This window comes from Pongo pygmaeus, chromosome 16, assembly GCF_028885625.2.
Source record: "Pongo pygmaeus isolate AG05252 chromosome 16, NHGRI_mPonPyg2-v2.0_pri, whole genome shotgun sequence".
Lineage (NCBI taxonomy): Eukaryota > Metazoa > Chordata > Mammalia > Primates > Hominidae > Pongo > Pongo pygmaeus.
The window spans coordinates 39,352,812-39,379,284 of record NC_072389.2 but is presented as its reverse complement, the minus strand read 5'-3'; the positions used below and the strand labels follow the sequence as shown (position 1 = coordinate 39,379,284).

The following is a 26,473-nucleotide window of genomic DNA, read 5'->3' as shown; positions in this document are numbered from 1 at the left end:
CTCTAAGGTGTGTACATTACCATGTTTTAACATTTCTGATATTCAGGTGCATTTTACTTTTGAAGAATTATTAAGCTACTGTTAAAGTGGAATTTATACTTAACAAGATTTCAGAATCAAGTCAATATTGTAAATAAGTCAGTCTGAGGGGCTTTGCAAAACCTGAAATTTTGAAGTTACCTTTGGATGTCTTAACTGAAAAAAATGTAAGGGCTGAAGTTTTTTTCTTCTTAAAATTTCAGTTTTTGTAGTTGAAAACTGTAGAAATAGAAAACAAAAGCCACATTGTTAGGAAATGACAGGTCTTAATTCTAATTTTAGTCTTTTTTTTTTTTCTTTTTAAAATTTCCTGTTATCTTAGCTCAGAGCTGGGTTTCAGTCTCCAGTTTTCTAGCTAAATTAACCAGTGGCAGCTTTTTGTTTGTAGTTTTATTACGGCATTGCTAATCCTCGTTATATTTGTCGTGGCCTTGAGCAAAAAACTCAATTGATGACATTCATCTGTTTATAGTCATAACCATTTGGTAAATAACTTTAATTTTTGGCAAAGTAGCACCTGAATTTCTCTTATTTTACCAGACAGGTCTACATTTACTTTGGGGTAAAGCTATTTATTTTTCATATTGCTAGTTTAAAAAAAGAAGAGAGAACACTAATAAGTTAAAAACTCTTATGTACACATGCACGTTTTCACGTTGAGGAGCTGTGAGAAATTGAATCTAACCAAAATTTACTTTTATTCTATTTTGAGAGCATTTGCATTTACCATATTTAATTTTTTTTTTTTTTAAGACAGAGTCTCGCTCTGTTTCTCAGGCTGTAGTGCAGTGGTACAATCTCGGCTCACTGCAGCCTCCGCCTCCCAGGTTCAAGCAGTTCTCCTGCCTCAGCCTCCTGAGTAGCTGGGATTACAGGCACATGCCACCACGCCCGGTTAATTTTTGTGTTTTTAGTAGAGACGGGGTTTTATCATGTTTAGGTCTCGAACTCTTGACCTCATGATCTGCCCACCTCGGCCTCCCAAAGTGCTGGGATTACAGGCGTGAGCCACTGTGCCCAGCTAAAGTTGTTTGTTTGTTTGTTTTTTTAACAGCCTTTTTCACAGCTGGCTAATTTACATCCTAAGATGCATACAAAAGATTATGTTTGGTTTATTTGTTTTTTTCTGGTTCAGCAGCATGCTACATTTCAAATGAAATTTTAAGAATTCATAGGAATAGAAAAATATTCTTCCCTATTAGATGAGGTCAGTTCTTTCCCCTTTCTGAAAAATGATCAGTTTTGGTATTTTTTCATTTTTTAAAAAGTCATTTTATTCTGTACTAAGATGAAATTTTTCTTATCCAGGAGAAACCTGAGGTTGATAAGGTTAAGTAACTTGCCCAAGGTCATACAAATAATAAACTGAAGAATAATGATTGAACCTAGGCACATATAATTCCAAGACCAGCATTTTTGTCATTACACTGCATTTTCTCTGGTATGCTAATAATAGTTGGCCCTATTGAAACATTTATTAAGACATAATTGCTAGCCTGGGCAACATAGTGAAACCTCGTCTCTACAAAAAAAAAAAAAAAAAACCAGCCAGGTGTGGTGGTGTGCACCTGTAGTCCCAGCTACTTGGGAGGCTGAGATGGAAGGATTGCTTGAGTCCGAGAGGTAAAGGCTATAATGAGCCATGATCATGCCACTGCACTCCAGCCTGAATGACAGAGCAAGACCCTGTATCAAAAAAAAAAAAAGTAATAAAATGACATATTCTCTGAATAACTTAGATTCTATGTTCGTAAAAAGAAATCTGGCATAAGGATACGTATTTCATTGTCTTTTACACAAATTATGTGCCTAGAACAGTGTAGTAGTGCTGAGTTACACCAACAGTTACTGATTTAGTTACATTAATCATTCTGTCCTAAAGCTAATGAAGATTTTGACTCAAGTCTCAGTAGATCTAAAAAATTTTGTTTTGGATTGTGTTTTCATTTTCATTTCCTCACATTTTTAGAAATATGTCCTTAGTTTTAACAATATGTTGCTTAATGTCAGGTTTATTTTCTATACACTTTTTTTGTGTTGACTAGGAGCCCATTTTTAATCTAGCAAGCATTTCATAATGGAAGAATAAAATATCTTAGATCAGAAATGAAACCCTGAGTAACTGAATGTCTTCATAGCTGCCAGTGCTACCCTCTTTGGTTGGGATTCTCAGGTCCTATCTATCGTACCTGGGCTATATTGACATTAGACTAAGGAAAAAGTGGCAACCTTTTATAAAGAGTTGTGATATGCTGAAAGAGGCAACAGTGGCAACTGAGGACTCAGAGGCATTTGATAATGCCTGCTTTAGTATTTGGATCAGCGGCCGAAATGGCTGAAGTAGCTATCAAATTAGCTAGCCATCAACTATCCTACTCTATTCTTTCCTCTAGTGAAGACACAACTTTTAGGAAGTTGAAAAAGTAGCTGGGCAGGTGGTGGTGTGTTGTGTTCTCAAGGTTCATTCTTTAATTATAGTGCATTGGACGTATAATCCTAGTTTTGTATTGCCTTTGAGTCTATAGTTAGTTTGGATAATAAGACTGTGAGCTCCTTGGGCAGGAACAGTGTCTTGCTCTCCATTTCATTCCTATTTCTTGGCACTTAGTGGGCACTCAAATATTATTGAGTAAATGCATGATCCTTTCAGCCTCAGTTAAAGCATGAGATTTTCCTGAGGCTTTAACTTGGAGAACTCTTTGCCTTTCTTATTCTACAATATGATGAATCCACCAGAAAATGTCTTTTATATATTTATAAACATATAAATCACCAGCCAGAGAGGTGGCACTGGCAGCTATGAACACAGACATTCAGTTACTCAGCGTTTCATTTCTGATGTATGACATTTCATTCTTCTATTTTTAGTTTTAGCCCCCAAATTCATTATATATTCACCACTGATAACATTTCATAAAAATCCATTTTCATAGACAGTTTCAAGTCAAGATTTAAAAGACTTAAGCTGTAAGTCCTTACCATCCCATGATAGTTGGTCTTTACCAAAGTAATTGGTTCATTCAATTCTTTTAATAATTTTATACATAGTAAGGCAAAATTTAGAATTTGTGATCATTTTTGTATTTTTCACTAATATTTCCTGTCTCAGTTGCACAGGGATAAGAGGGTTTGCTGAATATGATAAATAAGGAAAATGTGTATACATCTTCTACTTAAGAATGAGACTGTACCTTTCAGGCTCCAGCTATAGTAGTAGCCCTAAATGTAAGTGGTGAACAGCTCATTCTCCTGTAAGATGTTTATAGCATTTTCTAACACAGAACTATTCAGAGTGTAGTACGAGACAGTGCTGGCCCATGAGTTGTTTATTATTTGTGAGGAGATAAGTTCAGAAATTGAGTTTTTAGAAACTTGCATAGCAGTTTGATAGAACAAATTTATGTCTGTCAAATCTAATAATAACAAATTGGGGCTTATATTTGATATATATTTATTTTATTTTTCTAGTAATTCATTTTTACTATTTTTTAACAAAATTATTGGCCCATAATGAATTGGAAATTCAAAGAAAAAAAAGTTCTTTACCAGAGATAATTTGCAAAGCAGTGTTCTAAAACAGTGGTTCACATCCTTTCATGTTCGCCTAACCTTCTAAATGATACCACACTCGAGAGGGTGCAGAGTGTGGGATATAGAGTGCTGTTTCCCTACTGGTAGCCCTCTGATAGAGAATCCTTATATTGAAAATAATTTCCGACTGACTTTCCCTTAATTGTTTCAATCTTTTCACTAAATCTAACTTAAAATTTTTTTTGAATAAATGTGTTTAATAAAACAAAACAGTGGTTATTATGAGTTCTGAGCTATGCTAGTGTAACATACTAAGTTGCAGTGTCAAAATACTACCCCAAAATAGACCCATTCCTCTGAAGAATGGGCATGCTAACTATTTTTAGCAGGTATAATATAGTCACAAATAATGTGTTTTACTGAAACTAATTAATAACATAAATATAATATGTATAAGATTTGACCTAATATATAAAGCACTATGGGAGTAATGCCATTATAAATGCCCCTTTTGCCCTGGCCTGACCTTTATATCTTATTACTTAAAAATACCATAATTTCTTTAAAGTATACAAATGTAAATATTTCATACTTCTATGATTCTTGTTTATCATTGAATAATAATTCATCGTATGCCATATACTGCAGGTTGATTATTTTATTGATGGATACCTGGGCTGTTTCCTGCTTGGGTTGTTATGAATAAAGCTGTTATATATATATTTGTTTGAATTTTTTGTGGACTTACGCTTTTATTTCTCTTGGGTAAAAATACTGAGAACAAGAATTGCTGGGTCTTAGGGTAGGCGTATGTTTTTGATTTATAAAAAAACTACTGGAACTTTTTCCGAAATGATTGTGCCATTTTACACTCCCCACCAATGTTTGTGCTACATCTTTACCAAAAGTCTCTTTTTTTTTTTTTCTTTTTTGAGACAAGATCTCACTCTGTCACCTAGGCTGGCGTGCAGTGGCACAGTTAGGGCTCACTGCAGCCTCAACCTCCCAGGCTCAAGCAATCCTCCTGTCTCAGCTGGGACTACAGGAGTGCAGTAGCAAACCTGGCTAAATTTTTCTGAATTTTGGTAGAGAAAGGGTTTCGCCATGTTGCCCAGGCTAGTCTCAAACTCCTGAGCTCAAGCAGTCCTTCCACTTTGGCCCCCAAAAGTGCTGGGATTACAGGCCTGAGCCGCCATGCCTGGATGCCAACAGTCTTTTAAATCAGCTGTCCCCAACCTTTTTGGCACCAGAAGCTGGTTTTATGGAAGACAATTTTTCCACAGACTAAGGTCGGGGACAGGCATGGTGTTGGCATGAAACTGTTCCACCTCAGATTATCAGGCATTAGATTCTCATAAGGAGCACATAGTTTAGATCCCTCGGAATTGCTGTTCACAATAGGGTTGGCGCTCCTATGAGAATCTAATGCTGCTGCTGATCCGACAGGAGGCGGCGCTCAGGCGGTAATGCTTGCCTGCCTCTCACCTCCTGCTGTGCAGCCCCGTTTCTAACAGGCCAGGGACCAGTACCAGTCCATGGCCCAGGGGTTGGGGACCCTTATTTTAAATTGTGATTTTAATTTTCATTTCCCTGATGGCCAGGGATGAGCACTTTTTCAGCGGTTTTAGTGGTTTGCATATCTTCCTTTGTCAGTTGTTTAAATCTTTTGCCCATTTTGTTTGTCTTCATATTATTGAGACGTAGGGAATTTTTATGTCTTCTAGATACAGATCTCCTTTGTCAAGTATATGTTTTGTGAATATTTTCTCCCAGTCTGTGACTTGCCTATTCATTTTCATAATGGTGTCCATTGTATTTTTTCAACATTTTATTATGAAAATTTTATTTTATTTTTTTCTTTCTTTCCTTTTTTTTTTTTGAGACAGAGTTTCACTCTGTCGCCCAGGCTGGAGTGCAGTGATGCAATCTCAGCTCACTGCAACTTCCACCCACCCGGATTCAAGCGATTCTCCTGCCTCAGCCTCCCGAGTAGCTGGGGTTACAGGCACCCACCATCACCCCCGGCTAATTTTTGTGTTTTTAGTGGAGACGGGGTTTCACAATGTTGGCCGGGCTGGTCTCAAACTCCTGACCTCAAGTGATCCGCCCGCCTTGGCTTCCCAAAGAGCTGGGATTACAGGTGTAAGCCACCACGCCCAGCCTATTATGAAAATTTTCAAGCATACAGGAAGTTGAAAGACTTTCATCGTGAACACCCATACACCCACCACCTAGATTCTATCATTAACATTTTATTATACTTGTCTTTTTACATATGTGTCCAACTATCCTATTGTATGTATTTTAAGGTAAATTGCAGAATCAGTTCACCTCCCACAAATACTTCACAATGCATTATTATGAATTATAAATTAGAATTCATATAATTATGAATTAGAATTCAGTAACTGCAGCTTTTTTTCTTTCGAGGTAGACTTTTCATACAGTGAAGGCACGAGTTTTTGTTTTTGTTTTTTTTTCAAGACAGAGTTTCACTCTTGTTGCCCAGGCTGGAGTGGAATGATCCCAGCTTACCGCAACCTCTGCCTCCGGGGTTCAAGTGCTTCTCCTGCCTTAGCCTCCCCAGTGGCTGGGATTACAGGCATGCATTACCACGCCCAGCTAATTCATATTTTTAGTAGAGACAACATTTCTCCATGTTGGTCAGGCTGGTCTCGAACTGACCTCGGGTGATCCGTCCACCTCGGCTTCCCAAAGTGCTGGGATTATAGGTGTGAGCCACCACGCCCGGCAAAGGCACGAGTTTTAAGTGAACATTGGCAGAGTTTTGACCAATGCATGCACCTGTGGAATCCTAAACCCCATCAAGATGTAGAATATTACCATCACTCGAGGAAGTTCTTTCAGGCCTAGTCCCAGTTAATCTGTATTTCCATTCTTCCAGATCCAGCCATTATCCTGCTTTTTCTGCATCATAGGTTAGTTTTGTCTGTTCTAAAACCTTATAAAAGTGGATTCACATATTATGTACTCTTCTGTTTGAAGCATCTTTCACCTAGCCATAATGTTTTTGGGATTCATCCATGTTGAATATATCAATAGTTTATTCCTTTTTATTGCTGAATAGTAATCGTTTGTATGACTATATCACACTTTATCCATTCTCTTGTGAATGTATACCTAAGATGTTTCCAGTTTTTGGATATTATGAATAAACTGTTGTGAACATTTTTGTACAAGTCCTTTTGTGGGAATATATTTTCATTTTTAAGGGTAAATACCTATGAGTGGAATTGCCAGATTATAGGGGAAAGTGTGAGACCCTTTTCCATAGTGGTTGTACTAATTTATACCCCCAACAAAAGTGTATAAAAGTTCTTTTTGTTCCACAGTCTTGCCAAATTTGGTGTTTTTGATCTTATGAATTTTAGCCATCTTGGTGAGTATAGTGATACCTGATTGTGATAGTGTATTGTACTTTAAATAGCTATTTCTCACATCCCACCTTCTTTAATCACTCTCCATGCACATCACACACCTCAGCTTTACTAGTTTTCTCTCAGCTTTTTCTGTACTACTTTAACTTTGCCTTCAATTTTCTATGCCCCTGCACTTTTATATATAGTTCACCGTAGGAGAGAACCTGTGCAGCCAAACCAGTGCTATTAAGAACCAATGAAATAAAATTTAGGTGAGTGTATACGAGTTTTCTTTCTTTGAAACATACTCTATGTTGCCTACCTCAGGGCATTAGAGGTTTTAAAGTTGAGTTTCACCACTTACAATGGTGACTTTGGGCAAGTTTCTTAGTCTAATGTTTCTGTTTTTGTGCTGATTAAATGAGATCGTGATGTAAAGTTTCTAGTGCAATGCAGCGTACAAACTAGGTCTTTATTGCTTTCCTTCTCTTTTAGAAGTGGTATATATTTGTAGGGTTTTCTTTTCCTTTATTTTATTTTATTTATTTTTTTTGAGATGAGTCTCGCTGTGTTGCCCAGGCTGAAGTACAGTGACGTGATCTCGGCTCACTGCAAGCTCCACCTTCCAGGTTCATGCCATTGTCCTGTCTCAGCCTCCTCAGTAGCTGGAACTACAGGCGTCCGCCACCACGCCCGGCTAAGATTTTTGTATTTTTAGTAGAGACGGGGTTTCACTGTGTTAGCCAGGATCGTCTCGATCTCCTGACTTCTTGATCCACCTGCCTCGGCCTCCCAAAGTGCTGGGATTACAGGCGTGAGCCACCTCGCCCAGCCTAGCTTTTCCTTTTTTTAAAAAAAAAAAAAAATCGTTTATTCCAAAACAAGGCCAGTGTTCTTGCTAGCATAAATCAATTATCAACGTGATTGTACTTTTATATTTACCTTCTTTTTTTTCTCTTTAATCCTTCCCCCCCTACCCTTCCTGGTCTCTGGTAACAACCATTCTACTTTCTATATTCATGAGATCCACATTTTTATCTCCTACGTATGAATGAAAATGTGATATTTGTCTCTCTATGCTTGGCTTATTTCACTTAACATAATGACCTCCAGTTCCATCCGTGTTGCCGCAAATGACATGATTTCATTTTTACGGCTGAATGGTATTCCATTGTATATATATTTCACATTTTCTTTATATACTCATGTGTTGATGGGCACTTAAGTTGATTCCATATTTTGGCTGTTGTGAATAGTGCTGCAAGAAGTGGTATATAACTGAATGAATAAGAATTCAAAGCATCATTGCTTCAGTTAAATTTAGCACAACCTTACTTGTCAGACGGAAGGCGTTCCCAGTAACAGAGGCCTTATACTACATCATCAATATGGACATTACACAGGGCTCAATTTACTGAACTCCCCTGCTAAGTACAGAGGTAGAACCTCATACTCTAAAGTCGTCAACTGAGAACTTGATACAGTTGTCTGATAAAATATATCAAGAATTAAGTATGTTATTTTAAGGGTATGCTAAAGGAACTGTACACCACTTAAAGGGATTTTCTGGGACTTTTTTTTTCTTTGAAACAACCACTCTGTACAATACGAAAGTTCTGAACTCTTTAAACATATATATATTTTTTTCTTTTCTTTTTTTTTTTTTTAAGACAGAGTCTCGCTCTGTTGCCCAGGCTGGAGTACAGTGGCGCAATCTCGGCTCACTGCAATCTCCGCCTCCTGGATTCAAGGGATTCTCCTGTCTCAGCCTCCTGAGCAGCTGGGACTGCAGGCATGAGCCACCATGCCCGGCTAATTTTTGTATTTTTAGTAGAGATAGGGTTTCCCCATGTTGGCCATGGGGAAACTTGTTGGCCAGGCTGTTGGCCAGGCTGGTCTTGAACTCCTGACCTCGGGTGACCCGCCCACCTTGGCCTCCCAAAGTGTTAGGATTACAGGTGTGAGCCACCGCGCACAGCCGTATCTTTCATATTTTAAGTTGATATAGTGCCAGTCAGTCTTTAAAGAGGACAGTATAAAGATGAACCGTTCCCGGCCGGGTGCGGTGGCTCACGCCTGTTAATCCCAGCACTGTGGGAGGCCGAGGTGGGCAGATCATCTGAGGTCAGGAGTTTGAGACCAGCCTGACCAACATGGTGAGACCCCGTCTCTACTAAAAATACAAAAAAAAAAAAAATTAGCTGGGCGTGGTGGCGCATGTCTGTAGTCCCAGCTACTCCTGAGGCTGAGGCAGGAGAATCGCTTGAACCCGGGAGGCGGAGGTTGCAGTGAGCTGAGATCGCACCACTGCACTCCAGGCTGGGCAACAGGGCGAGACCCTATCTCAACAAAAAAAAAAAAAAAAAAAAAAGTGAACTGTTCCCTAATCTTTCTTGTGTGAAATATGAGGGCAGAGGTTGAGATCATGACATACAGATAAGAATGACAACTTCAGTGAAGGAAATAGAGGAGCAAGCGGTGGACAGTAGTTCTCTGTGAATTCTGTCCAGTCTCCAGGTTTTGGCAGCTTTGGGAAAGCAGGCTAAACTGTTCTTGGGGTTCTTCAGGTTAATAACAATAAGCAAGGGTGGAGTGCTTAATCCTTTTAAGTGAATGATAAACACTGTGGAAGGCGTGTCTTCAAGCGCCCCACTCCCTCAGGGCCGTAGGTCACGTGAGCTTAAAGTACTTCCCGAATCCCAGCCACTGTCTCCTGTAGGCAGGGATCACAGTCTGAAAGGACAGCAAGGAAGAGGTAGGCAGGGAAAACTAACTGGAAGGAAGTTTTAATACAGAAAGAGCAAAGTATTATCTAACTATAACAATGCCACATTTTACTGTGACTAAGGTAGAGGACCCAGAGGAGGGGGCAGCGGCTTCGATCTCTCAAGAGCCTAGTTTAGCAGACATAAAAGCCCGGATTCAGGATTCAGATGAACCAGGTGAGTACGCAAATTGGGAGCTTTTGGAACCTATAAAATTTTTCATGAAGGAGGTAACTAGGATATCAAAATTCAAAATGCCTTCTTTAGGACAGAGAAAAGTGTTGTGGTTGAGGTGTTTTTCAGTTACTTATTTCACTCCCCTGTATATCTGATAACTTCTTTTACTTTTCTCACACACTGGTTTGTTTTTCCCCACAATGTGTTCTGTGTTCATTACCAACAGGTGAAACTGAATCAGTGGCAATGTTTGAAGAGTTTTCAAGCAAAAAGAAAGGCACAGAAGTCAATTTATGTGGAATTTAGAATTCACTTTTTCCTCACAGTTTAGATTATATCTGGAAAAGACTTTAAACCCAACGAGTGGATGACATTTAAACTTAGCAGTTTACATAATATTATATAAAGAGGGAGCATGGTTCAGTAGTTTTGTACCATGGACTTTGACTGTACTTGTGATTTCTCAGGTTATTCAGTATTTTACCTCAGTTTACCAGCTTAAACAGTAATTCAATAGTGAATGGTCTAAGAATTTTTTAATGGCAGAACAAAAGTACAATAGATGGTCGCTGTGGTGACTAGCATAGCATCAGGTTAAAAAAATATTTGATGAATGTGATTATCCGTATTATTTTCTTTAAATGGTAACAGTTCACACTTGCTAGAGGAATTGTGGTTTTGAATTTTTAAACAAGCAATTAAATCTTTGTTAATATTATAGTATTAAATATAGTTGTGATTTGAAGCCCCTTATTTTTCAAGTCTGTAAATTGTGAGCAGCTTCTTTAGTTATATGAATTAAGAATAAGGGAATAAGCTCTCAAAATTACTTTTATTTTATTTTATTTATGTTTTTGGAGATGGAGTCCTTCTCTGTCACCCAGGCTGGAATGCAGTGGGGTGATCTCGGCTTACTGCAACCTCCGCCTCTCGAGTTCAAGAGATTCTTTTGCCTCAGCCTCCCGAGTAGCTGGGATTACAGGTGCCTGCCACCACGCCCGGCTAATTTTTGTATTTTTAGTAGAGACAAGGTTTCACCTTTTTGGCCAGGCTGATCTCAAACTCCTGACCTCAAGCAATCCCCCGCTTCTGCCTCCCAAAGTGCTGGGATTACAGGTGTGAGCCACTGCGTCTGGCCTCAAAGTTATTTTAATCCCGTGATTCTGTGATTCTCACTTTTCCTTTATAGCGTGTAACACATTGCAATTCCTTGGTGTCAACAGTGGTTGGTTATCTTTTTCTTAAAACCATTCGAGAATTTTTATGAATCTTGTTTGAAGATACAAACTTTTAAGGAAAATGTTCCTTTTGTTTTTTCCTTCTAGTGAGAGAATTTATCAGGGGAATATCAGAAAAAAGATTTTATGTAAACTCTTTGTCCCCAAGGTTATTTTCATTTTGCTGAATAGGATGATGGAAAGTGGAAAGCAAGTTTAATCTGCTTTGAACTTGAATGTGATTCTCTACAACTCAACTTCAGCTCAATTAGATTCTGTCTCAGGCCTGTGTGTATTTGTTTATTTACTTATTTTTTACTTAATCCCAAATGTGATAGTAAGGCTTATGTGTATTTGAAGCAGCACTTTCTTTGCTTATGTTTTCCACCCTTACAGTTTAATCCCTTTAGGCTTTTGTCTTTGCTATTGTCTTCTTTAATTTCATAAGCAGCAAATGAAGTCCATCTGTACCTCATTTCATTTGTTTTTTAAATTTGCTTTCTCCACCACCTCTACTGTTTTTTATTATTTCATCTTCACTAGTCCCATTATGTTTGCAGAAATTTGCTTTCTTCAGATTATAAGAGAGTGTTAAAATCATTCAATCTGTTAGCAACTACCTGTAAAAGCCATAAAAATTTGATAGTACCCAACTTTGTAATGAGTGACATTATTAGGCTTTATTTTCTTCCATAGTGATTGCTTTTAACAAGGAAGAAGTGACAGATATAATCTAAATTGAATTTAATAAGCATTTTTACTTTGGCATTTTCCATAGCAGCCCAGAAAATACCTACTTGAATGAACTATTGCTTAGCAAGTGAACAACTGCTGGTAGTATATTATCTAAATTGCACTAGCCTTTATTATAAGGTTAAATTCAAGGGTAGGAAGGAGGGAAATGTATGTGAGAACAATCTAAAAGTTATTTGTTTTTTTAAACCTAGGAGTAAAATGTTTTTGAAGATACATGATTTTTTGGAGCAGTTGCTTTTCATGCAATGAGTTTTATCCCCTTGTTCTCCTAAGTTAAAAAAAAAAAAATCTTAAATTGATCATAGTTTTTTCACAAGCACTTCCAACATTGGCCAGTTATATAACCAGTAGTCTTTTTCATTGTTTTTTCTTCTGAATTTATATGGAGAGAAAAATATGTAGTGTTGTATAAATTGAACATATTTAGAATGTAAATCATCCTTTAAAATGTGTTTTTTAAATATGAGATTTATTTGAGCAGGACAGATGAGGAATTTCAGATAAAATAGAAGTGTGAATATAGATAATCTAATTTTTTGAAAAGGTACAGGTATACTTTGGAAATATTGTGGGCTCAGTTCCTGACCACTGCAATAAAATGAGTCACATGAATTGGTGTGTGTTTTTTTGTTTTTTGTTTTTTTTTTGAGATGGTGTCTTGCTCTGTCGCCAGGCTAGAGTGCAGTGGCGTGATCTCTGCTTGCTGCAACCTCCGCCTTCTGGGACTACAGGCACATGCCACCACACCTGGCTAATTTTTTATATTTTTAGTAGAGATGGGGTTTCACTGTGTTAGCCAGGATGGTCTCCTGACTTCGTGATCCGCCAGCCTCAGTCTCCAAAAGTGCTGGGATTACAGGCGTGAGCCACTGCGCCCGGCCGTCACATGAATTTTTGACTTCCCACTGCATATAAAAATGATATTTATTTATACTATACTGTAGTCTGTTAAGTGTGCAATAGCATTATGTCTTTAAAAAGCAATATACATACCTTAATTTAAAAATTATTTTTATTTTTATTTTTTTAAAGACAGGGTTTTGCTATGTTATTCAGGCTGGATTCAAAACTCTTAGGCTCAAGCGATCCTCCCCTCCTGCCTCAGCTTCCTAAGTAGCTTGGACTGCAGGCATGTACTACCATTCCTGGCTCTAAAAAATACTTTATTACCAAAAAATGCTAATGATCATCTGAGCCTTCAGTGAGTAATAATCTTTTTGCTGGTGGAGGTGGAGAGTGTTGGCTCCATGTTGACGGCTGCTGCAGGGTGGGCTGCTGAAGGTTGTGGTAACTGTGGCAATTTCTTAAAATAGAACAACAATGAAGTTTACTGCATGAATTGACTCTTTCTTTTATGAAAGATTTCTCTGTAGCATGCAATGTTGTTTGATAGCATATTACCCACAGAACTTCTTTCAAAATTGGAGTCAATCATCTCAAACCTTGCTGCTTAGTTTATGGAATATTCTAAAATCCTTTGTTGCCATTTCACCAGTGTTCACAGCATCTTCATCAGCAGATTTCATGTCAAGAAACTACTTTCTTTGCTCAACCATAAGAAGCAACTCCTTATCTATTCAGGTTTTCTCATGAAATTGCAGCAATTCAGTCACATCTTCAGGCTCCACTTCTAATTCTCGTACTCTTGCTATTTCCACCATATCTGCATTATTTCCTCCACTCAAGTCTTGAACCCCTGAAAGTCATCCATGAGGGCTAGGATCTACTTCTTTCCAATGTTAATGTTGATTTTTTTTTTTAAGGCTGGTCAAGTGAAGGAGTAGGAGTGAGAGAAGGAACAAAGAAATCTGTAACTGGTTATGATCAGTTAGTTGTAAATACCATTGCACTCACCAGCCTAATGTTGATATTTTTACTTTTTCCCATGAATCACAAATGTTCTTAATGCCGTCTAGAATGGTGAATCATTTTCACTGTACTTTGCTTAGATCCATCAGAGGAATCACTATCTATGGCAGCTACAGCCTTAGAAAATGTAGTTCATAAGTAGTAAGACTTGGAAGTTGAAATAATTCCTTGATCCATAAGCTGCAGATGGATCAAAGATGCTGTTGTTGATGTTATGCTGGCAGGCATGAAAACAACATTGATCTCTTTGTTCATCTCCATCGGAGCTCTTGAGTGACCAGTGCATTGTTGAAGAGCAGTAATATTTTGAAAGAAATCTTTTTTTCCTGGGCAATAGGTTTCAGCAGTGGGCTTAAAATACTCAGTAAACTGGCTGGACGCAGTGGCTCACACCTGTAATCCCAGCACTTTGGGAGGCCAAGGTGGGTGGATCACCTGAGGTCAGGAGTTCGAGACCAGCTTGGCCAACATAACGAAACCCCGTTTCTACTAAAAATGCAAAAATTAACTGGGCGTGGTGGCACATGCCTGTAAATCCCAGCTACTTGTGAGGCTGAGACAGGAGGATCGCTTGAACCCAGGAGGCGGAGGTTGCAGTGAGCCGAGATCGGGCCACTGCACTCCAGCCGGAGCAACAGAGCAAGACTACGTCTCAAAAAAAAAAAAAAAAAAAAAAAATCAATAAACCATGCTGTAAACAGATTAGCTGCTGTTCAGGCTTTGTTGTTCCGCTGAGCATAGGCAGAGTAGATTTAGCATAAACCTTTTTTTTTTTTTTTTTTTCGTTTTTAAGAGACAGGAGTCTCACTATGTTGCCCAGCCAGCCTTGAACTCTTGTGCTCAAGTGATTGTCCCATCTCAGCCTCCTAGTAGCTGAGACTGCAGATGTGCACCATTACACCTGGCTTGTTGTATAGTTCTTAAGGGTCTTAGGATTTTCCGAACAGTAAATGAGCATTGACTTTAACTTAAAGTCACCAGCTGCATTAGCCCCTAACAAGAGAGGCAACCTGTCCTTTGAAGCGAGGCATTGTCTTGTCCTTTCTAGCTATGAAAGTCCTAGATGGCATCTTCTTCCAACATAAGACTGCTTCCTCTCCAGTGAAAATGTGTTGTTTAGTGAAGCCACCTTCATCATTGATCGTAGCTCAGTCTTCTGGACAACTTGCTATAGCTTCTGTAAAAGCACTTGCTGCTTTACCTTGCATTTTTATGTTTTGGAGATGGCTTCTTTCTTTAAACCTCATGAACCAACTTCTGTTAGCTTCAAACTTTTATTTTGCACCCTCATCAACTCTCTTGCCCTTCATAGAATTGAAGAGAGTTAGGGTCTTGTTCTGGATTAGGTTTTTGCTTATTGGAATGTTGTGGCTGGTTTGATCTTCTGTCCAGATCACTAAAACGTTCTTCATATCAGCAATAAGGTTGTTTAGCTTTCTTAACATTTATGTGTTCACTGGAATAGCACTTCTAATTTCCTTCAAGAACTGTTCCTTTGCATTCACAACTTGCTGTTTAGTGCAAGAGACCTAGCTTTTGGCCTGGCAGCTTTTAACATGCCTTTCTCACTGAGCTTAATCATTTCAAGCTTTTGATTGAAAGTGAGAGATGTGCAACATCTTTTCACTTGAAAACTTAGAGGCCAATGTGGGATTATTAACTGGCCTAATTTCAGTATTGTTGTGTCTCAGTGAATAGGGAGGCCAGAGGAGAGGGAGAGAGAAAAGGAAGCAGCTGGTTGATGGAGTGGTCAGAACACACACAACATTTATGGATTAAGTCTTCTGTGGGCACAGTTCATGGTGCCCCAAAACAATTTCAATAGTAACAGCAATTTCAATAGCACAGATCATCATAAACAAGTATAGTTATAATGAAAAAGTTAGAAATATTGCAAGAATTACCAAAATGTGACAGACATGAAGTGAGCACATGCTATTGGAAAAACAGCACTGAAAAGACTTGCTTGACATAGGGTTGCCACAGACTTTCAATTTGTAAACAAACAAAAAACCCCGAAGTATCTGTGAAGCACTATAAAGCACAGCACAATAAAACAAGGTATGCCTGTATATTAGAACCCTGCTTAATTTCGAAACCCTGGGTTTCGAAGGGAAAAGCAGAAACTCGGACTTTCCTTACATCTTTCTTGACTGTTTTCTTCCTACCCATTCTGTTTTCTCAGCAGCCTGTGCTCAGAAACAGTACTTAACCACACACTGTATTATAATAATCTGTTTACTTGATTCTCTCCCCTGGTACACTGATTATAAACTCCTTGAGGACCTCATCAGATCATTTTCGTATCTTCAGGTCCTAAGGTAAAAATATGGCACATAATAAGCAACTCAGTGAATAAGACATGCTTCCTGCCTTTTCTATTCACCAAACATATGTTTAGTATAAATATGTCAGGTGTTGTACTTACTTTTTTCCTAAGGCTACAGAAGTATAAGATGTATGGGAGGATCCCCACCAAAGGCAGCAGAATGAGAGTCAGAGACTTCACTTTAAATCCCAGTCCTACTAATTATTACTAATTATTAGTAGTGTAATTTGTTATTAATTATTACTTGAGTGACTTTTGCCAAGCTGTTTAACTTCTCAAGGCCTACTTTCCTTCACTGATAAAACAGAGAATAACAGCACCTGCTTTACAGGGTGGTTGTGAGGATTACATGGGATTATGTACCATCTATAAAGCACTTAATACATATGTGACGGCACTCAAAAATAAGAACTACCTTTAGTGGTCTAATAAGAAAAAGAAACAGATTTGGATAACAGATGATAGACAGAATAATAATATTAACTGGACGGGACCCTGGACAGGTATCTCAGAGGAAGGAACACAATTCTTGCAGGAAGGTTTAGAGGCAATGATAAACAAAAGGAACAATACAAAGGAATGAGAGCAGGGTATAGCACATGGGAAATAAAAGTTTAGGGCAGTTAGCACATTGGGCATGTGGTAAAGAGATAAGAGATGAGGGAGAGAGGTAGATTGAGGCCATTTATGGAAGTGTTATTAATTTCATCCTTTCCCCACTCTGTGGGATAGTGGGTGGTTATTGGCCTTTTTAGTGATAATCCGAGGCTGGTGAATAAGTGACTTGCCTCAGGCCACATGGTGAGTAGCAGAGCCAGTGTTCAACTTCTAAATTCTTTGTGCTCTCCACTATACCATGATGCCAAATCCTAGCTTTTTACTAATAAGAAGAGATTACTTTATATCTTAATGTGCCTGAGCCACAGATTTTGATGTGAGCATTATCGAAACTGTGATTTTTAAAAATAGGACCAGTGTAACAAAGTTTTACTGAGTATTGCATTCACTTAATCAGATATGAATTTCCATTCATTCATTTATTTAAATATTTATTTCCACTGCTTCACTTGGCTAGCCTAAAAATATATGTATTAAAAAATAAAAATAAATATTATGGTTAGTATTTTTGTGAAATAATTGTTCGAGATTTTCTCCCCTGCTCCTCAAATCTTATATTGCCTATGGATTAGGCAGATTTGAATTGATAAACTTGCCTTCACTGGACACAGATTGCCATTTAGAAGATTTTCTCTCCTTTAAAATAAGGTTCTAATGAAATTTTTAGAAATGGACCTATAGCACAATAGAGAGAGGAACCTGTACTGGTATTGAAGAGCATCTCCAAACAGTAACTCAGAAGTAATACAAATGGTAGGAGAGCAAACTATGAGACAAATTTCTATTAAATGGGGTTTAAATTTTATTGAGAATCCACAGGATATTAGACTATTAACTAAATAATTGTTACCCATGAAAGCTTATGTTCTAAAAAAGGTGATTTGGCTGGGCTCGGTGGCTCATACCTGTAATGCCAGCACTGTGGGTGGCCAAGGTGGGCAGATCACTTGAGCCCAGGAGTTCAACACCAGCCTGGACACACACACACACACACTAGCTGGGCGTGGTGTTGTGTGCCTGTAGTCCCAGCTACTCGGAAGGCTGAGGTGGGAGGATTGCTTGAACCCAGGAGGTGGAGGCTGCAGTAATCCGTTATCATGCCACTGCACTCTATCCTGGGCAACAAAGTGAGAAAGTGAGACCCTGTATCAAAAAAAAAAAAAAAAAAAAAGATTATCTCTTTTTATTCACTAACATTAAAATAGATTGAAATAGACAACTAAAGAGCTTCTCTGTGTCAATAAAAATCTTTTCGATAGTGACAATTGAAAAGTCTTTTATTTTCTGTTCCTTTTAACAATTCATGGGAGGCTTTTACCAGCCTAACTAACGGAAATTTAGATCTGCACACTTTAAAATCTCAGGGTCAAAACTTTATCCTTTTTTTAAGTTGGCTCTGTAAGGCATGTTTTCTTGCCGCCTTCCCCAGCCCGCAGTGTCCAGCCGTTGTCAGAAAGACTAATACCTCTCTGAAATATCTTCCCAATTCTTTTTACTATATCTAAGACCTTAATATGAGAATACAAATTTGATTCCTTTCAGATTTTTACATCTTAAAACTTTGTTTAGATTGTGACCCTTCTTTCTCATATTACAATCTCAGACACTTTGGTTTCTTATTTGAGCACTGTTATCATCGGCTTTTTAGAATCTCTCACTTCCAAAATTTTTCTAGCTTAGTATACCAACCTTCTGTGAACTGTCTGCTACTTTTGCCCCACAAGGGATACACCAGATTTCAACTGATTTAATTCTATAAAGATAAAAATTTCTATAAAATATGCATATTGCTTAATTTTTAAATTCTATAGTCAAAGCAATATTTAGTTTAGGAATATAAAAATATATTAAGTTTAATTTTAGTGTATTATAAAATATTCAAAAGATTTTTAAATTTCGGGCTGAATTTAGACATACGGCATAGGTTAACAAATTGATTATAAGCTGGTAAATTTAAAGAATCAAGAATTTCTTGCTTTGGCCAGGCTGAAAGAGGAAACAATTTTACCCAGAAAATGTCATCAACATTGCAATAAAAATACCAACTACCATTGTTGAGCATGGTGAGTAGCAGAGCCAGTGTTCAAACCAGGCACTGGTTTGTGGCTTATTTAATCCTCACAACAATCAGGACAGGTAACCATTATCACCATGTTAAAAATGAGGAAACTGAGGTGCCAAAAAATTAGGCAGATTATTTAAGTGACAAATTTGGAATTCAAAATAAGGGCTGTGTAGTTCTAAAGCCATTATTTTTCACCACACCACGCTGTTTCTACTTTAAACATATATGTAATTATTTGTGTTTTCTGAACTAGGCTGCTCTGTTTTTTCGGTAGTTACTAGTTCTTCTTAAGCTCTATTATCTTCATGGATTTAACAAAATTAATTGAAAGTTAACTGCTGCTTCTACTGTTTTGTGTTGGATTACTTTTTTATTTGGCATAGAGTATTTAAAAATGTAGAATATTCTTTCAAGTGGCACTGAAAATTGAGAAATCTGAACTTGACTTAATCCAACAATCTGGTTTTTTTTTTTTTTTTTTTTGGTCGGGGGGACAGTGTCTGGCTTCTTTGCTCAGGCTGAAGTGCAATGGGGTGGTCTCGGCTCACTGCAATCTCCGCCTCCCAGGTTCAGGCAATTCTCCTGTCTCAGACTCCAGAGTAGCTGGGATTACAGACATGCACCACCATGCCCAGCTAATTTTCGTATTCTTAGTAGAGACAGGGTTTCACCATGTTGGCCAGGCTGGTCTTGAACTCCTGACCTCAAGTGATCCACCTACCTCAGTCTCCCAAAGTGCTGGGATTACAGGCATAAGCCACCGTGTCCAACCCTTAATCCAACAATCTTTAGTAGCTCTCCACTCCTCACATTTCTAGGAAGATGCGGTTATCATCGAGATAGAAATAAGAGACTTAACAATTCGCAGGAGACTTGTACCAGTCTAACTAATGGAAATTTAGATCTGCATGCTTAAAGACTAAGGGTTAGTGATGGAAAAAAATGGGCATATGGAGCAAGTGAAATAATTGAATTTTAATATCACTGAAGGTATGTAAGATTTTTAATATATTAAGAAAAATTATATTTCATTTTCATGGAAATGAAGCTGAGTAAAAACTAAATTCTTTCTAGAGAAAAATACTAATATAGGTAGAATATAGACATGGCAAAGATTAAATATGGTACATAAATAACAAATGATTTTAATAAATTCTAAAGCCTCATATGGTAAATTAGATCTCATTTATTTTCCTGTATTCTTTCCATCAACATGTAACCTTTTGTGACAGAAGATTCTAATGGTTATATTAGAAATAGAGAACCTATAGTAAAAGCCCTAAAAGTTGTCTCCATCTTCCCCTTACTTCGTTGCCTTCGTTCATATTTTTTTCTTCATCTCAACTTTCTTCTCTTCTGCTATTTCCTGCCTACAGTAAAAAAAAATTATATACACCCACATTCAGTTTCATTACTTCAAGACCAAGTTGATACTTATTTCCTCCAAGATGACTTGCCTAATCTTCTACTCCAACTTTAATTACATCATTAATTGGTATTAATGGCTGGACATGGTGACTCATGCCTATAATCCCAACACTTTGGGAGATGGAGGCTGTAGACCAGGAGTTTGAGACCCGCCTGAGAACATAGTGAGACCTCATCTTCAATTTTAAAAATAAAAGAAAAATGTAAAAAACAAAGAAAAATAATTGGTATTTATCAGCAGTCAAATATTCTTGCAGTAACACTGTAATTATATTTTTATCTCTTCACCTGTATTGAGGGTGAGGCATAGTGTTTTAATATTTTTCTGAAAATTACATTTTTTTTTTTATTGTGGAAATTTCAAATTCAGAAAAGTTTAGTGAACTTCCTGTTCATGTCTGTTACCTGTAGGTATTCTTCTTTATTTTTTAGATATGCTTTATATTTAGGGATGTCAGTCCCTTTGGGAAATAAATTCCAAATGTTTTTCCCCATCAGTATTTCTTTATTGAGGTGCAGTTGACATAAAGTTAACTGCACATCTTTAAGGTGTATATTTTGTTGATGAATTTTGACATTTATATGCCCATGAAATAATTATAATGAAGATAGTGAACATTTTCGTCACCCCCAGAAGTTTCTTTGTGCCCGTTATGCCCCACTCACCTAATTCCTTGGTCCATAGGCAACCACTGTTCTGTTTTTCTGTCACTAAATTAGTTTGCATTTCCTAGAATTTTATATAAATGTAATCATACAGTATGTACTCTTTTTGGTCTGACTGCTTTTATATAACAATTATTTTCAGAGTCCATCTAATCAGTTTCCTTTAATTTTGACTTCCATTAAGATCTTCCTTATTTCTTAAATTTTTTCTTCAAAACTTAATACTTAGGGCAGTAGTTGAAAACAATGCAGTCCACAGATGTTTGGACTTTACAGTGGCACTTTAAATTTTTGACTTACACGCCAGCATTTTAATGCTTTTAGGATTAGTCTGTAAACACGACTGACTTTTCAGAGTGAGTTCCGGGAAGGTGGCTACTTGAATATCTCACTATCCCTCCATTCCTGCTTCCAGCCTGTGTCTGTCAGTCTTGAGTGAAGTGGCTTCTGGATCTGATGAACAGTTGGATGCAAGTGAGGCCATGGGCTCTGTGAGAACTCTGTCAGGGAGAGTTGGTACAGGACTTTTCCTCTAGACAAGAGCCTGGAAAATCTCAGGATAAGCATAAGAATGGCAAATCCAGGAAAGAACTTGGTTTGGTAGATAATCCATGGATTCCTGGAGGGAAGGAGAAAAGGAAAGAGCCAGGGGTCTGAGATCTTCCCATCCCTGTGGCTGGCATATGTAAGGAGACCTGAGAGCAGGGAGGCTTCCTCCTGGGCCTCCACAAGGACTGGTGGCTTGCCTACTGCAGCACTGCCTACCCACAGGGGTAGAGACTGCTTTGCCTTTCCATTTTCTTGATACTGTTACCACTTGTGGTCCTCCAGCAATTAAAATCTAATCCCCCATGAGGTAACAAAGATAAACAACCCATCTGGGGAAGCCAGGCAACCTGAAAGAGAAAAACCACTTAAAATAAACAATATATTGAGTTAGCTAAACAGAAATGCTGGAGGAGGCCGGGCACGGTGGCTCACGCCTGTAATCCCAGCACTTTGGGAGGCCGAGGCGGGCGGATCACAAGGTCAGGAGATCGAGACCATCCTAGCTAACATGGGGAAACCCCGTCTCTACTAAAAAATACACAAAAAATTAGCCGGGCGCGGTGGTGGGCGCCTGTAGTCCCAGTTACTCGGGAGGCTGAAGCAGGAGAATCACTTGAACCCAGGAGGCAGAGGTTGCAGTGAGCCGAGATCACACCACTCCCTTCAGCCTGGGCGACAGAGCGAGACTCCATCTTTTAAAAAAAAAAAAAGAAAGAAATGCTGGAGAGAGAAACTTGAACATGAAAATAATAATGGGCCACATTTAAGACTTTATGGAACAAAAAATGTGATTTTTCCGTCTAAATAATTATTATCACCTGACTCCATTTTTCCTCACACATTTATTTTTTTTAAAACTATCTCTACTAGAGTGTAAGCACCAGGAGAACAGGAACTTTTTTGTCTTGTATTCACTGCTAATCTGTTGTCAGCTCTAATACCTAGAACACTGTCTTACACATAGTAGGCGCCCGATACATAATTATTGAATAAAGGAATGAATGAGTATGAACGATTATTGACCTGGAAGATCAAGTAAAAGAAATATTTCAAAGCATGGAGCCAAATAAAAAAATACAAAAAAAAACTTTTAAAAAAGAGACCTATTGGATTGATTCAGGACACCTAACATGGCTAATGCAAGTTCCAGAAGAAGAAAAAGGAACAAATGGAGAAGGAATAATTAAACAACATAAAATTATTTCCTGAGCTAAAGACTTCAGTGTCCAGAATGAAGTTCTGGGGGAGATCAGTGATGAAAAACACATACCTAGGGATATCCTTGTAAAATTTTTGAGCTCCAAGGATTCACCTTGGAGGCTTCCAGATAGAACAGGTTGTACCTATCAAGTATCCGACTGGAATCAGAATTCTAATTCACAACACTGGAAACTAGGAGATGGTAGAAGAGTATTTACAGATTTGGGATTTCACAATCCCAAATCCCTATTTCCCTTGAAGATACTTCTCCCCTATGAGGGGGAAACATGTTACAACTATACAAAAATTTCAAGAATATAATACCCACTTAACTCCTCTGAGAAAATTCAAGAAGGGGTTTTAGCCAAATAACAAGTGACCTAGAACAGAGATCACATGATGAAAGGGATAGAAATAATAGGAAATGACAGACTCTTTGGGAATGTATTATGTAAATGCTAAGTAAGGTTTTTAACCAAAGGATACATAGTTCAGAGAACAGTAATATTTACAATGTGATAAGTAAGTCAGGGCAGAACCTCAAAACTGTGGGAACAAAAAGAAGTAACAGCTTTCCAATTAAGGTGAGGAGAGGAAAAAGCACCAATATGCACATGAAAAGATGCTCAACATCATTAGTCATTAAAGAAATGCACATCAAAGCCAAAATGAGATACAGTTTTTCCACATTCACTGGGATGGCTATAATCAAAAAGACAGATATCAAGTGTTGGAAAGGATGTGAAGTATTGAAACTCTCATCCGCTACTAGTGACAATGTAAAATAGTACAACTACTTTGGAAAACAATTTGACAGTTCCTTAAAAAGTTAAACATAGAATTACCTTATGTCCCAGTAATTAAGTGTATTTCCACACAAAAACTTGTACAGGAATGTTCATAGCAGCATTATACATAATAGCTAATAAAGAAGTAACAGCCCAAATGTCCTCTAGCTGACAAATGAATAGATAAAATGTGATATAGCCATATAATGGAATATTATTTGGCAATAAAAACAAAGTACTGATTCCTGCTATAACATGTGTGAAGCTTGAAAATGCAAGTTAAGGAATCTAGTTGCAAAAAAAACCCAAACACATACTGTATGATTCCATTTGTAGGAAATGTCCAGAATAGGTAAATTTATAGAGACAGAAGTTAGATTAATGGTCGTTTTGTCTGGATAGGGTGGGGGAGAGTGAAATGGGGATTAGCCTGCTGATGGGTAGAGGGTTTCTTTTAGTGGGGAGACAAAAATGTAAAATTAGATTGTGGTGACAGCTACACAACAGTGTGACTATATTAAGAAACACTGAACACTTTAAGTGAGTGAATTATATGGTATTGTCTTAGTTTGTTTCATGCTGCTGTAACAGAATACCACAGACTGGGTAATTTATAATAAATTGAAATTTATTGACTCGTGGTTCTGGAGGCTGGAAAGTCCAAGACCAAGGTGCCAGCATCTGCTGAGGGCCTTCTTGCTGCATCTTCCCATGGCAGAGGGCAGAGAGGGTAAGAGGGAGTGAGAGAGAAGGGGACCAAACTCCCTATTTTGTTACAAACTCTCTTGATAATGACCTTAATCCATTGATGAGGGTGGCCTAATTACCTAATGGCCTAATTACCTCTAATTAGTCCCCCACCTCCCAATGATGTTGCATTGGGGATTAAGTTTCCAACAGATGCTTTTTGGGAGGATATAGTCAAACCATGGCAGGTCTGTAGTTTATGTTTCAAAATACATTTTTTTAAAAAGGAACTAGTGTTGATAATACACAGCAGCTTGCATGAATCTCCAAGGCATTAGGCTCAATGAAAAAAAGGCAGTCTCAAAAGTTTATATATTATATGATTCCATTTATATTTTCTAAATTATTGAAGATCATGACACATTTACTATTCAAAGTATACACACTAAAAACAATGTTTTTTAAAAATTCCAGAATACAGTATATATAATAATAGTTTCTAGTTTAATGTCTGGGTTTAAAACTTTAGGAAATGTTATATTCAGCCTACATTAAGCAGTTAACCTTTGACTGTAACATGAAATCAATATAGGCTCTTAAAATATTGGAAATGTTCACAGTAGTCTCAGTCCCCCTAATTCCCCTTTTAACTCCTTAGTTCCTAATTTGTTGTTTAGGCCAATTTTCTCCCCTTCTTGTTAAGAAGATAATCTCTTATGGTCATGTTTATTTTTCCAAAGCCATCTTTAAAATGAAAATGTGAAATATGTTTCCACAGTTCATGAAAAATAATTTGGATCATCCACAATACCAAAGAATGACATAATCTTTTTTTTTTTTTTTTTTTTTTTGAGACAGGGTCTCCTTTCTCCCCTCTGTCACCCAGGCTGAAGTGCAGTGTCATGATTATGGTTCATTGCAGCCTCAGCCTCCTGGGCTCAAGCAATCCTCTCACCTCAGCCTCCCAAGTAGCTGGGACTATAGACATCCACTACCATGCCAGGCTAATTATTAATTTTTTTGTAGAGACGAATCTCCCTATGTTGCCCAGGCTGGTCTTGAACTGCTAGGCCCAAGCAATCATCCCACTTCCACCTCCGGAAGTGCTGAGATTATAGGCATGAGCCACTGTGTCACCCAGGCTGGAGTGCAGTGGCACAATCTCAGCTTACTGCAACCTCCGCCTCCTGGGTTCAAGCAATTCTCCTACCTCAGCCTCCTGAGTAGCTGGGATTACAGGCTCCCGCTAACATACCTGGCTAATTTTTGTATTTTTGGTAGAAATGGGGTTTCATCATGTTGGACAGGCTGGTCTCAAACTCCTGACCTCAAGTGATCCACCCGCCTCGGCCTCCCAAAGTGTCAGGATTGCAGGCATGAGCCACCACACCTGGCTAGCCCATAATCTTCTTCATACATAATTTTCTTCAATAATATTTGCAACAGCCACAAGATCCATCCTCCTTTGTTATTTCTTAAGTGAGTTTTTTTTCTTCTTTTTTAACTGTGTAGGTACAGTCCTCTTGTATCATTTATACTTTTCTTGACTGACCAGCTTGTGGATTTGGCCCAATAAACTCTCTTTATATTATACTTTGGGCTTTATTAAATCTACTCTCTGGTATTACGCTCACTATCTTCTCAGTGTTATAGGCTGAGAAGAAAATTACAACTATAGGTTGTATAAGTTACAGAATGTGAATTAGAAGTATAACTATCTTCATCACTGCTGAGTTCTTCAACTTCTAGTGGATTTATCTCCACATATTTGGAAGAATTTCAACACACCTTAATCTAATGAATTCAGACACCGTTTACCTCATTTGCATTTTCTTTATACAAATCTGAGCTCAAACAAAAAATGTTCTTATAAGAACATATCTCTTGCTTGGGACACTCCACTAAATAGCACTGGTTTGCTCAAGGGCCTCTGTTAATCTAATACTTATTCTTAGCATGTGTACTGGATTTTGAAGGACATTGTTGATGAGTACCCAGTATTAGTGGCAGATCTGCAGGCTGGTCTCGAACTCCTGACCTCAGGTAATCTGCCCACCTCGGCCTCCCAAAGTGCTGGGATTACAGGCTTGAGCCACCACGCCCAGCCTTGTCTGGCTATCTTTTCTTTAAAACAAGTCAGATGGATCAAAGAGACGACTGCTAAGTAAATTCACATACAATTTCTTCAGGATTCATGTGTTGTGTTTTCTGCTCCATAGGCATGTTTGGCTCTACATTTTCACTACTTTCTACTTGAATTACCATTTTCTTCCTTTTAGTATCTAGACTTGTTGGGGAAAATTGGAATGACAGCATTACAGTCATAGTTTCAATAATTTTTTTCCCTCTGTTTCCTTCTCTAGCATTCTGAGCCCTTGCTCTCAGGTGCTTTCTCTTTCCATTGGCTTT

General features: G+C 38.0%; 1 protein-coding gene across 3 annotated transcripts in view; it reads left to right on the top strand.

Moving 5' to 3' along the window:
• Window positions 1–26,473, top strand: part of SLC12A6 (solute carrier family 12 member 6) — a 107,879-nt gene that overhangs the window by 9,571 nt on the left and 71,835 nt on the right. The window contains exon 1 of one of the 3 annotated variants that reach the window (XM_054450507.2): window positions 9,325–9,892. The exons of the other annotated variants lie outside the window; for them this stretch is intronic. Coding sequence (XP_054306482.1) covers window positions 9,775–9,892 — 118 coding nt within the window. The 5' untranslated portion in view covers window positions 9,325–9,774. Of the gene's footprint in view, window positions 1–9,324; window positions 9,893–26,473 lie in introns of those variants that run through there. 3 annotated transcript variants of the gene reach the window in all.